The 13,747-nt window shown below is 40.6% G+C and overlaps 1 protein-coding gene across 1 annotated transcript in view; it reads right to left on the bottom strand.

The window, feature by feature from the left end:
- Positions 1 to 3,636: 3,636 nt before the first annotated feature.
- The window catches only part of PHF21B (PHD finger protein 21B), a 221,150-nt gene continuing 211,039 nt past the window's right edge, over positions 3,637 to 13,747 (bottom strand). Inside the window, 7 exon segments of the mRNA XM_065416945.1 lie at positions 3,637 to 3,660; positions 3,662 to 3,669; positions 5,491 to 5,704; positions 7,950 to 8,053; positions 9,213 to 9,288; positions 11,257 to 11,415; positions 12,815 to 12,837. Of these exon segments, the coding sequence (XP_065273017.1) occupies positions 3,637 to 3,660; positions 3,662 to 3,669; positions 5,491 to 5,704; positions 7,950 to 8,053; positions 9,213 to 9,288; positions 11,257 to 11,415; positions 12,815 to 12,837 (608 nt within the window).

Genomic DNA, 13,747 nt, shown 5'->3' on the forward strand with positions numbered 1-13,747 from the left:
AGAAAAATTAGTCACATGATCCAGGAGCTAGGGCTTTAAGAAAAAACACCTAAGAGCATGAGACTTGCAATACCTGTAAAATTGTAAGAGTTGGGATTCTATGCAGATATCTTACAACCTGCTATAAACAGGCTGGGAACCTCACTCTTGGTTGTACCTTACACCCGGTAAGACTGGCCCCATCTGTATAGGTACTTCTATAGTACCTGAGCACCCCACTAACATTAATGGAGTTGTCCTCACAATATCCCAGTACCAATATCTCCTTTTACTGTGCGGGGGAGGGAGAAGAGGGGGTTTGAAAGTAGGGGGTCCAGACTGGGGGGTGGTGTTGAGATCACCCTCTTGTATAACCAAGGCTGGTGAGAACAAGTGTTTAACCCAAGTAGGGCTGGTCAGCCTGCAGTCACACCCAGACACTCAGGGTGTGGCTTGCATGCTGGAAGACTGTGAGTGGTCCAAGTGGGAGCTAGTACAGTAAGGCATTCTAGGCACCCATCGTTGGAGGGCAGGGGTGACACATTGGTCTAGACCGTACCCTGGTGTGAAGATACTCAGAGTGGTGGTTGCGGGTAAGGGTAGTTAAGAAGAAAAAATGGTGCCTTCTTCATTTCCTATCCCCTTTGTGCATTCAGGATGGAAAAGTTGCACCACTTCAGGGGAGGGTGGGCGAACATAGTGGTTCTCCCTCTGACACTTTAGTGTTCTTTCCTACTATCAATATCAACCCGTCACCATATCCCCCCCACACCATGAGTACATCCATAACCTCATTCATTCACCAATTGATTCTATTCCCCACTACACTCACGCCTACCACCTCCAATCTTTCCCCTCTGCCAAACCATGAAAGGTCTCTCCACGCCAACCGCTACCAGTTCAGTCTCCTCCCACCATCCTTCCTAGTTAAGCGTAGCAGCTGAGAACCACACCCTGCTAGTCTGACTCTGTTCCAGCAGAAGTGCCCCAGTAGCTTCAGGTGTGACTGTACCCTGAAGTATATCAGTCCCACAGCACACTTCTCATATTGGTGTGGCTGAGCCCCCATTAGTCCTGAACCACCAGCCATGCCTGCTAACATAAGGAATGTTTTTGCTTTCAAGCCTGTGCCTTTATCCATGGTGTCACAGGACTCTTTTTCTGAACTCGGCATAACCGACCCTGCTTGGGCCAACAGCAGAGTTTGAACCTGGGACCTATAAGAGTTAAAAACCATGTGCCCCTAATACTTGACATAGTGAACTAAATAGAGTAGCAGTCTCATGTAGACTAGCCACTAAAAGGTGACACTCTCTTAGCTTGGGTTCCGGATGTAATATTGTACCCATAATAATTTTGTAAATTATGCTATCTGGTTACAAAAATGTAACTATACTGTCTGCTTTGGGACAGGATAAACTGCATGGCTCCACTGCCATAATACTACAGAGATGGACACAAACAGAAGGAAACAAATGTCCAAGTGACTTCTCAACCCTAGTGCAGTTAGAATAGTAGCTGTTGCTATATGTACCATGTTGGTACATGACTTCCACATTTACTTTCAATTCATTTTGAATGGACAGAAGTTACTTTGTATCCCCTTCAGACAAAGAAGCCAAAATGATGCTTAGAGAGGTGCAATGGTCACATGCACACAACACACAACCTGTGGAACTCCTTGCCAGAGGATATCGTGAAGGCCAAGACTATAACAGGGTTAAAAAAATAACTAGATAAGTTCATGGAGGATAGGTCCATCAATGGCTATTAGCCAGGATGGGCAGGGATGGTGTCCCTAGCCTCTGTTTGCCAAGCTGGGAATGGGCGACAGGGGATGGATCACTTGATGATTACGTGTTCTGTTCATTTCTTCTGGAGCACCTGGCATTGGCCACTGTCGGAAGACAGGATACTGGGCTAGCTGGACCTTTGGTCTGACCCCGTATGGCTGTTCTTATGCCAGACTGGACACAACACCATTCTCTAACATAGCTATTTGCTGATTAGATCCCTCTGTAATGTAACTGACCGGCTCTGAAGAGGTCCTGCACATATACAGGAGTCCTGCCATATTACAATAAAATATTGTAATGCTGTGAACCTGGTCTATCTGTTATAAAAAACTTTCTTATCAGTGGGGCAGGAGGACCCCAACATTCAGTTTCTAATCCTTTTCAAAGGCCAGTGCTTGGTGCCAGGGCCTGCTCGATAGAGGCTACTGTGTCGGCTACAGAGCTCTCTGCCAACACGATTTGAATTATTACTAAAGATTAAAGGCTAGCACATTCTCACATCTATATTAATTATTAAGGCACCATGCAGAGCACTGTAATTGGCTCCTGTAAACTAGTACAGTGCTGACTTTATAGGGTAAGATTATGGGAGAATTTTGATGGTCATTAGAAAAGACTTCTGGTTCTGTTTGGGGGTAGAGGTTTCTCATAGGATTGGAAGAAAACAATAGGAAAAAATACACATCCCTGGAAACAGCGCAATAGTTCTACATTCCCATGGTCCCAACAGCCTGAAATTAAACACTGACACAGTACGAGGCTGAAGAGCTAGGAAAAAAATCAAGCCTGTCCAATCTGCCACTCCTAGAAGTGCCAATAATATGTCCCAGTCTGTTAGCAGGCCAGCATTATTGTAATAATATGTCTTTGTGGGGCTTTAGCACAGCGTCTCCTTTCTCTCTCCTCCTTCAATAATCTTTTCTTCAGTCATTTAGAAAATGGATAATCTCAGTACAAGGCCCCATCCCGCAGTCCTTAATTGCGACATTGACAGCCCAAGTCTGTCACTCTACCCACTTGTACAGTACCTTGCCCCATTCACCTCAATCACGTATGGTAAGGACATTAAAATATGGCCACAAGTTAGAGACAACACATAGGACAACATGTCAAGTAAGGCAGAGCATGGGGACTAACAATAAGAAGGAAGTGAGAATGATTTAGATGTGGCTTCATAGAAGGAATTTGAAAACAAGCAGGTGCTGTGGCAGAAGATGACAGGGAAATGGGGGGCCAAGCAAGGGATTGATGCAGGCACCACTACAGGATGACTTTGAAATGATGTTCTAAAAAGGGGGCAAAAGTAAGAATCAGAGAGGAGAAGGTTACAGACCAGTGAAGGCAAAGCAAGGTGTGAATGAAGCTCAGTACCACAATGGATGGCGAAGAAAACCAGAAACAGGAGTGTAGGTAGCGGAAGGGGAAAATGATTACATAGATTGTAAACTCTCTGGAGGGAGAGGGACTGTCTTTTTTTATTCGGCACTATACCAATGCATACCGCAACGGGGTCCTAATCTGTAAGTGGGGTATCTATGCATTACTGCAATACATATAATTCGTAAAGGGATGGAGGAGATTACATTAAAGTTTGTGAGTTTCCCTTGATCTCGGGGATGTTTGGTCTGAGAAGGGACTGAAGGATTGAGGTCAGGTTGTATTTCTGAAAGAATGAATATCACACCATCCACACCACTATTAAATTGTCAGTCAAGTTTAATGCATCATAAAGAAGTAAAACTACATTGGCATATTTAAGACAAACACTTTTTTTCTATGCACACTATCCACTGGACAGTCCCCTTTTCAAAATAACTACTTTTAACAGTCCAAGACACGTCTTCAGAAATTCTTCACATGTTCAACCTTCCATATTTTCCTTTTTTTAATTTGTCTGAGAAGAAAAAAAAACATTAAACCTGAAAACACTTACATTGCAAGCCACATTAGAATGCATAATTGGCATACAATAATCAATGTATAACAATTGTGTTTTACTTAGTTCACTTTGTTCATCAATAAAAGAATATAAAAATCTTGTTCAACTGAGTGTTAAGTGTATTAAAATAGATTTGTATAGTACTGCACAGTTTCTCCCGGAGTTGTGAAAATGGTTGAAGAGACCATGTGCTGCCTAGTGATGGGCAACTGAAAAGGACAGTCCCTCATTTTAAAAAAATGACATTCGGCACCATGTCATATGCTGATGTGAGAGACTAGCTGTGTGTCATGCTCTAGTGGTTCCTTGCTTTTTGTTTTGTTTCATACCTGTTGTGCTAAGTAACTAAAGGATCGAAGAATGGAATCAGTGGTTGTGTGAAACTCTGCATTGTTAGAGGAAAAGGGGTTGCCCATCACTAACTTCCGAGGTAGGCCTCAGGATTACAGGACAGGCCTGTGGCCTACTAAGGCGCCAGACTGACCCTTGTAGCATCAGGAAGACTTGCTAGTGAAACAAGCAGGAGCTCTAGGATTTTCTCAGACTAATGCTAAACATTTTCAAATGTGTTACAAATCAACAAAATTTAAAAAGGAATTAAGTTTCCAAAAACCCAGCAAACCCTTAATTTTCCACAGTCCAACTCTCCCCCTAAATTCTTGCTATTATCCAATATGACAAACAACCCCTTGAGGCAGTTTTTTTTTTCCTGTACCATTTTTGCAGATATTCCTGCAAACAAACAAAAACCCCACCAGCTTTTTTCCATGTTACCTATTTTTACAATAAAAATGCAGTACAAAAATGTAAAATTATTTTTTGGCATATTATCTGTACTGGCAAGAAAAGAAAAACAATCTTTATTTGCTTTTATTAAAAAAAAAAAAAAAAGTTCAAAACATAACCAAAAAACCCCCCCAAAACGAACCCAACCTGCCAAAGCTATCCACTATATGGTTTATGCTAAATCTTGCACAAAAACTCCATGAGAAAAATACATCAATAGCAAAATAAGTAAAAAGGACCTGCAAAAAAGTAAGGAGTTTTACAGTCAGACCTCTTTAAATACTTCAGAACGCATATACAGAAGCATCAGCATGAAAATACTTCAATATTTTACTAGAAACGCTAACTTCATACAGTTTTTTAATTTAAATATCTGCAATTCAGCTATAATACTGAAAAAAATGATCTTTTTGTTTTAAAGGCTCTGTGAGCGTCCATGACGTCATTCTTGTCAAACAGCCCATCTTCAGTTCACCTGAATCAGTGAGGCAGACCTTGGTCACTTTGCTAAGAATCCATGTCAAGTCCTAAGTAGTTCCGGTTCTTTTTATATTACCAGTTTACTCCCTCAAACAGCTTTAAGCCCAGCTACCTCCCTACTAGTTTACTAACTCTTTGTATTTAAAATTTTTCCCTTTAAAGCAAACTTGTAAAATTGTCTGCCCTCCAAAAAGGATACTTCACTTTCTATCAGCCATACTATTTCTTCTCCTTCTTATTCATAAATACGTTAAGGCCAACATAACAAAACAAATCTCATAAGCACTGAAGGTCTTGGCAAATACAAAACTGCAGCAAAATCTGCTCTGTGGGAAGTTGCTGCCACAGTGACCTACAAACTGGACTGATTGGCTTAAGTTCTACATGTGTAAAAAATGAGATTGTTTTTTGTTTCCTTCATTTCCCGTTGTTTCGGTTTAATCTCTCCTTTGCGCATGTATAAAGTTTTTTTTTTTTCCATTTTCCCCAGACAGCTCTGTCAGTTGTTACCCTGTGATTGCTGCAAGGCTTTGTGCATGGCAGCAGAGGCAGATGAGGGTTTGATCCAGGGGACAGTTAGCAGGGAGGAGGTGGTGGTTGTCGTCATGGTAACCTGAATCATCTGCTCATTTTGTATCAGTCTAATGAGAGTTTTGAGACGTTCCAGCGATGACTGAGTCCCTTTCTGCTGGGCCAACAGGCTGTTTTTTAGCTCTAAGCATTTCTGTTAGAGAGAGAGATGGAGAGACTGAGAATACATTCAAATTGGCATCAAACATCCCCCCAAACATGCTTTACATGTCTGGAGAACATGTCCATCTCAAACGAATTACGTTCTCCTTTGGGGATAGCAGCAACGCAAGCATAACTAATGGAGTAATACCCACTGGTGCATATAGTGCATCACTTGTCTTAGCAACAATATTCATCTAAGATCAAGTATATACTGAGGGCACTTTTGACCATATCCTGTTGAAAGACAGGAAGAATACATGATCGCGTGATGGCGGTCTACAGATTTTGTTGGCATGGGTTTACAATGGCCACATTACTCAAAAGTGGCAAAGCCATCAGTAAGCACTGTAAGTCTTCCCAAATGACTTCAGTAAAACCTTCAGGTCAAACTACACTCTGATGTGTTTTGTATGTGGCCCATATTTACAGTCCATTTTAGGGAGATTAAATAAAGTGGTGTTTGTTTTAAATCCGTTTACCTAAAGCCAGGCAACTTAGTAACAAGGATGCCAGTAACAACTTCTAAAGACAACCTCAAATATTTTTCAGGTATAAAATGTTAGTTTAAGGGCCACTATTTAATGTTCTACCATGGCTAGAAACAGAAGCCTTATCCTACTGGGAAGGGTATTTCTGGCTTTTAATGGATGAAAGCTCCTGTTTCTCTCTCCAATAGGTCATGAAACCCAAACCAGTTACTGGTCCAGGTCTGCATATTGTCTCTCAGGGGCCTTGGTCCAGAATAGTTTTAGGGGAGAACATTCTGCAGTTCTTGGGAAGCAGGAAACACTTACTTGACTTTTTTTTTTTTTTTTTTTTGAAGGTAGCTGTTCAGAGGTTTGGAATTTTGGAATAAGCCTGGGGGGGATGGATTAGAGGGCAGGTGAAGTAGTCCCAGGTGAATAATAAATGCATGGGTCTGCAATTTATAACAATATCACAGTCACACATGGTGTGTATGGGGTTTTCCACTTAATTCAATTGGTAATTTACTTTTTTAGTTAATCTAAACCTCAGGAACCAAACATCTTTGATTGGATAAATATTATCATAGGCCAAAATTGCCATTTAAGAGAGAATGCTTCCCACTCAAAGGGCCTAATTCTGCTTCTGCACCACTCCCATTGACTTCAATAGCAATTATTTTTATACATATATACACACACACGGTAGTTGAATCTAGCCCAAACTCTCTTTCATTCTGAAATTGCTAATCCAATTTCATTTCTCTAACCACTAGAGAACACTCCACCCCACAGAGACCTGTCTCCGTGCATGTGTTAGTTTCCATTAGAGCTGATGGTGGTTATGTACAGTTAAAGAGAGTACTTCCCACTGTGATGTCTTTTAATAAGTTATTACTTTTCTTTCCACTCTGTTTTAAATGTGATAAAATATTTAACATGCCTCTCCTGGATAACTGCAATGGTAGAGCAAGTACTGACCAGTTACTGTTGCAGCTGCCACTTTAATTTTCCAGGATAGAGAAGATTAAAATATGTAGTTACACCATATTACAAACATACAAGCAAATTCTTAGTAGTAGTAGTTCTATAGTTTGGGGGCGGGGTTGTGGTCAAATAGCCATGCCTTAAGTAAGTCCTTACAACTACTGGCAACTAGGAATTTGGGTTCTGAACTCGGGCTAACACCCTCTAGAGTGGCAGGGACTGGTAGAAGTAGTGTACACGCATACCTGGAATCACGTTATGCTTGGGTGACCCCCTCTAGCAACACTTGGTTCTAGTTCTTGTAGGAGATGCCAAGAACACTGCTGTGATACTAGACCTTTTGAGAGTGGTGATGATGGTCTTACCTGCCTAACCTCATGCTTTTGGACTGATACACAGGCTCTTGGCACTGGAGCAGCTGGTCATGCACAGATCTTTCTTATGAAAGATGGGAAGTGCTATACTGTATTTCTATAGCTCTGACTTGTGTATAGAATGGGACAGAGGATATGTTTAACTTTGTTTTCTCATTTGAGTGGGGAAGCGCTCCAATAACAGATCTGCCACTGCCTCCTTCTGCTCCTCAGCCTGCCAGTGTATCTTGCTCACTCCCCACAAAGAGACCCCCATATATGTTTCTTTGTAAAGAAACTATTCACACTTGAGCATGAATAGTTTGTGAGCATAACTCATTTCCCAGCCATCAAATCTCAGTTTTTCAAGCATAAGCGCTTTATAACCAATTCTGTAGGAGACATTATGCCCCACAGTCCGGAGTCTTACTTTAACCGCATTGTTGAGAAGTCTCTCTTTCTCTTCCAACTGTCTATGTTCGCTCTTCAGCTCGCTGCCTTTCTTTAATAATTTTCTCTTCTCTTCTTCTTTGACTGTAGAACAATAAGGTTTAGAATGTAAATGTTAAGATACAGACTGAAAAAATGGTCTGCACTGACTCATGAGACTAGGATTAAGTGTTCTAGATAGAGCACTCCATAGGTCTACCCAGTCCCATCTCAAAATGCATAGCCAGAGAAGCTGAGTTTCCAGTTGCACATAAGACAACTCTCTATCACTTTTGAAATGGTTCAAGTACAGGACAGACATTATTCCACAACACACCTTTGAGGTGGATATAGAATCCCTATTTTATAGATAGGGAAACTAAGGCAAAGAGATTAAATTACCTGCTCAGGGCTACACAAATTCATTTAAGGATATTTCCTCTCACAAATGCTAGGTACACAGTTTCAGACAGTCATGTCTTTATTAAATCAAAACCAATACTTTTTAAAGCAAAGGCACTAGTTCTTATCAAAGACTATGTTCACACCAAGTTTCATGTTTTTAGTCATAAGCAATTTTTACACTGGCCTTGCACTTTAAAGTGTAATTAGAATTAGAGCTTCTCTTAAAATGTTTGCAAACAGTAAATTTGCCAAAAAATGCATTTTTTTGACAAATTTGACAAAAAGTGCAAATTTGTGAATTGGGGTCAAATTCAGTGAACAGTTTTGGTCGAAAAAAAGGAAAACAAAAATTTAGAAAATGGCTAAAAGGTTGTTTTGAAAAGAAATCAAAACTGTTTCAAGACAAAGTACTGAATGGAAATGACCGGTTTCTAAATGAAATGTCAAATCAAAACAATTTGACATTTTTGAATAGACATTCAAAAGGTTTTATTATTAATTGTTCAGATTTGTCTCCAATTTGGAAAAAAATGTATGTTTTTGTCTCTTCCAAAGTTTTTTTCTTTTCTTTCAAACTTTTTAAAAGAACAAATTAATCTTCAATCCATGACAGAACATGGAAAACTTCAGCTGAAAGGTGAATGTTACAGAAAATTATGTGTGTGAGAACAGGGGGCTGGGATGAAAAGCATTTAATAATACTGACTGGCAGGCACTACCATTGATCTTATGGAGCTTTAGCTCTTCCACGCATCTTGCTAACATGAATTTATGCCCTCTGAGTTAGACAGTCACTCCCATTTTAAAGGTGAAACTGGGGACTAGAGAGCCTCTTATCAGGAATCACGCCATTCTGTACCTGTTTTATGAGTAACATAGGAATGAACAATAGCCAGAGTTCCAGTCCATGGCACATTTTCATCTTTCTTTAATACCTATAAATCCAGGGAACAACAAAAATTAGTAATCCACAAAGAGACACACACATACAATTCATGTCTTCCCACTCACCCCACAAAAAAAACTTTACTATTACAAAAAATGGTATAATTGGAATTGTGAGTTGTAAACTGAAATGCAGTGGAAAAATTCTGTAACTTTTATTTTACTTCACTGTAAACAGTGTCACTACATAATTGCTAGGATGGGGTTTTCAAATCTCACACTTGATCACCACCAAAAGGAATTCTCCAGCCCCTTTCATACAGGCTTACACAATTTCCTGGAGAGTTAGAGGTATTTTGCCTACCTATTAGGTACAGGCCAGCACTGGAGATAGAATACTGGACTTGATAGAGAAGAGAAGATAGGCTGGTTCCACTAAATGTAAATACAGACCAGCAATTATCTTTGACATTTCCCAAGAAACTAAATAGTAATTTTTCCTAGGGGCTAAAGCAGAGAATTCTAAGGGTACGTCTACACTTACCGGAGGGTCCGGCGGCAGGCAATCGATGTTCTGGGATCGATTTATCGCGTCTGGTTTAGACGCAATAAATCGATCCCGGATCGATCCCGGAAGTGCTCGCCGTCGACGCCGGCACTCCAGCTCGGCGAGAGGAGTACGCGGCATCGACGGGGGAGCCTGCCTGCCGCGTCTGGACCCGCGGTAAGTTCGGACTAAGGTACTTCGAATTCAGCTACGTTATTAACGTAGCTGAATTTGCGTACCTTAGTCCGAAGTGGGGGCTTAGTGGGGACCAGGCCTAAGGAACAAAAATTAAGCCCGCTCATTCTAAAATTTAGCAACATTGTTTTACAGTTCTTACAGACCTGGTGCTAATCATTTGGCTTGTGTGAACACTGTTAGAATTGCATTTCTAAAATGGTTATCAATAGCTGCATATAATAAATCTTATAAAGAAGATGGTGTACTCTCCTTACAACCTTCAGATCCTCTGGTGCATTGTCTGTGCATGACACTGTCTCCTCCGTCTGCAAGAACTACATTACTTGCTTTGCAATTGTACGTACAGGTGGTTTTTATAGAAGAAAAACGTAAAGGAAATGAACAGCCATTTTTAATCTTTCAGCGTAAATCTTGAGGGATGCAATACCATGAAATCAAGAGGGGGAAAAATGTAAGGTATGAGACCAATGCTGTAAAACTACCAGGCAACAAAAAAAGCAAATTACCGAAGAAACTTCAATGCAGTAGAATCTCAGCGTTACGGACACCTCGGGAATGGAGGTTGTGTCCGTAACTCTGACATGTTTGTAACTATGAACAAAGTGCCGTTCAGGCTCCAGATCCAGCAGCTGACACTTCAGGCCAGGCTCCAGCAGCAGCTGAGCTCCCTACTCAGCACTGGCAGCTTCCTTCCCTGGGTTGGACTGAGTTTGCAAGCTTGTCCCCCTCCCAGCTGTGTGTGTGAGTGAGAAAACAGCGTGTCCCCCTCCCGGCCTGTGAAGGGTGTGTGTGTGGTAAAAACAGTGCATCCCCCTCCCGGTGAGGGAAGAGAGAGAAGGGATGAAAGTGGCGCAGACCCCAGCACTGCTCCTGCTCTGTTGGCTCCGGCTGCCTTAGGCTGGCAGCCCCAGCTTCATCACCTCCTAGCTGTAAGTGGCTGCCCAGCACATGGGGAGGGGTGGGGACAGGCAGCCCAGATGTGCCTACTTTTAAGATGCAATATAGGCACAGTACATTACTTGACTTTTTTTTTTTTTTTTAGTCTTTGCTGCTGCCTAATTGGATACTTCCGGTTTCACATGATGTCTGGTTGACTGGCCAGTCCGTAACTCTGGTGTTTGTATCTTTGAGCTTTTACTGTATTACTTTTGATAATCTTGTCTCCTTAGCTAGTATTGTAGGCTGAAACAGCCTCTAGAATTATGATGTGCAAACTCACTCTCTTTTTTCTTTTCTTGGAATGACTGCAATACACATGCCTCAACTCACTTACCTTTTGTTGGCACTTTGGGCAGGCCCAAACCCCTTTGGGGACAGTTTTCAGAGGAGGGTCCAAGCAATTGAGATGATATGCTCTTGAACATGTGCCACATGGTTGCAAGTTAATGCCACGCTTACATGCTGTACAGTGTTCATCGTGGTGAATTTCATTCTGAAAGAGAAGAAAAGGGTAGGTTGGGTCAAGTCAACTCTTAATGTAACTTTCCACGAGCAGCACTTGGAGCCACTACTTTACTAGACAGACCATTCAAACACAATATCTCATTTTCAAAAGCTTCCTGGCTGCTGGAGAAGGAAGACAAACAATTTTGTACTCATCAACAACAAACGAGCAAAATTCAATGAGTTGAAACAAATAGAAAAAATGTGAAATAATCAAACAATCACACAGACAGCAATCAAACACAGATATGAATCAACTAATGTTTCCAGCCTGCAATGTTATAATTATTCCACTCTGTTTCTGGGAATGTGTCACTGTCACTTCCAACACACATATATCACCAGGTGCAGTTCTATTTTGATGAGTGGGCCAATGTCATTATGTGGCTCACTTGTCCTTCAAGTCCCCAGTAAAAGCAAGTAAGCAAAAGTTTCTGGGGGGAAAAAAGAACAGTTCCAAATCTTATGAACATTGCCTTGAAGAGCAGGTAGGGAAACAAGTATGAATACAACTTTCTCCCACGTGCCCCCTCACAAATTTCCTGTAGAGGGCCCCCATCCCTCTCTTCTCTATTTTGTTAATTATTGTTTTCCAATTTAAACCACACAGATCCACTATGACAACCTTTCTCAAACAAGACTGATTAGTACTTTATCTGTAGTTCATTTTATATATTGCTAAGTCTCATTAACAAAGTTACAATGTCATGTAGTAAATTGCTATGCTAATCTGGTGGCAATGTTAATTACTCTTCATATAATTAAGTACATTTTAATAAAAGGGAGACTGATTTTGGAGCTCTCATGGTTTGTGAATCATTACATAAAAACCTCAATTTTCCTACTAGTTTTCCAGGAAAAAAAGTGATTTATTGAAATAAATGTATTCTATAATCATGTTTTCATCTTTCAGAATATCATTTTTACAAAATTTCATGTCAGCTTTATCCAGTATCATATCCTAAACTCAAAATTACTGTTGTCCAAAATGCCTCTCCAAAAATGTCAATATTAGAAAGCACTATTAAAAATGTCTAGATTTTAACCTTAAAAGAGAGAGATCTACTCAAGTAGAACAGTTAATATTTTTCCTAGATGTTTATTAATACCACAAAGCTAAACCAGCATTTTCTCAATCAATGGATTCTACAAAGTATTAAATTCAAACCTGTGAACATGAAAGCACACAAGTTCAACTTGTTCTGAAATTCTGTTTTAATGGCTCAAAGCTTTAGGTAAACTGGAGAGATTCCAGAAATGGTAGGAAAAAAGGGAAAGAAAATATTGCAATTTTGTACCCTGGCAGAGACTACAATAATTAACAGCAAGCACTGTATTACATGATGATGAGACAGACAGTGGTAATATACAAATCTTGCTAAACATACCTTCCAACATGGATCCTCATTTGCTAGCACATGAAAGAAGGGCAGAGAACAAGTTAGTGGGCAACACATCAGTGCAATGAATTTTAGTCAAGCCATGACACAAGTGATGAAAGAAGTGGGGGGGGGGGGAGGATTATAGCCAGTTATTTTAATGTGGACATGAGAGAGCGACACTTGAAATAGCACCAATGAATATTTTAGTATTCAGAGCTGCATGTTATTTAGGTTTTAGGAATTGGGCACCTGAAACTCTAAATGCTGAAGATGTTAAAAAATTTCACAGTACCAAAAGGTTGATGTCTGTCCTAAACATCCAATGGATAGGACCTGTCCAGGCTTAACTAGATAGGAAAAAATCTTCTTTAAGGGTTTGACTCTTTCAAGGCCGAACACTCTGGCCCCCAACCAGCAGAGCACTTAAGCAGGTGCTTACCTTTTCAGTACAGGAGTAGTCCCATTGACTTACAGTTAAGCATGTGTTTAAGTGCTTTTCTGACTCATGGCTAGAATGCTCAACACCTTGCAGGATCGGGCATTATATTATCATCAACCCTTCAACATGAGAATCGCTCATATCAAAAATGTGTGTCATGTTTTGGTCTATCGCTTAAATGACTCTTTAATGGTTGTAGCCCAAGCCTGATGGAAGGAGTAGTTAGAGGTGGTTGAAAAATACACTGCATTTTTCAAGAAACTGTTTGGAAAAAATTCATTCTTTAAATTTTTTTTTCACAAAAGCAAGTCTGTAATTTCCATTGCTGAGTCACAAAACACTTGGGCAGAATGCCTCACTGAAAAGCCCTAGAATGTCTCTCCTCCGCTCCTGCAAGTCAGCTGATGGAGTAGTCTTTCTTTGGGTTAGGGAGATGGAAGTGAGGTGGAAACTTCTTTCTTGTGCTCCTTTTCTGATCACACATTCTCTGGTGTGTGTTT

Source organism: Emys orbicularis, chromosome 1, assembly GCF_028017835.1.
Source record: "Emys orbicularis isolate rEmyOrb1 chromosome 1, rEmyOrb1.hap1, whole genome shotgun sequence".
Taxonomy (NCBI): Eukaryota; Metazoa; Chordata; order Testudines; family Emydidae; genus Emys; species Emys orbicularis.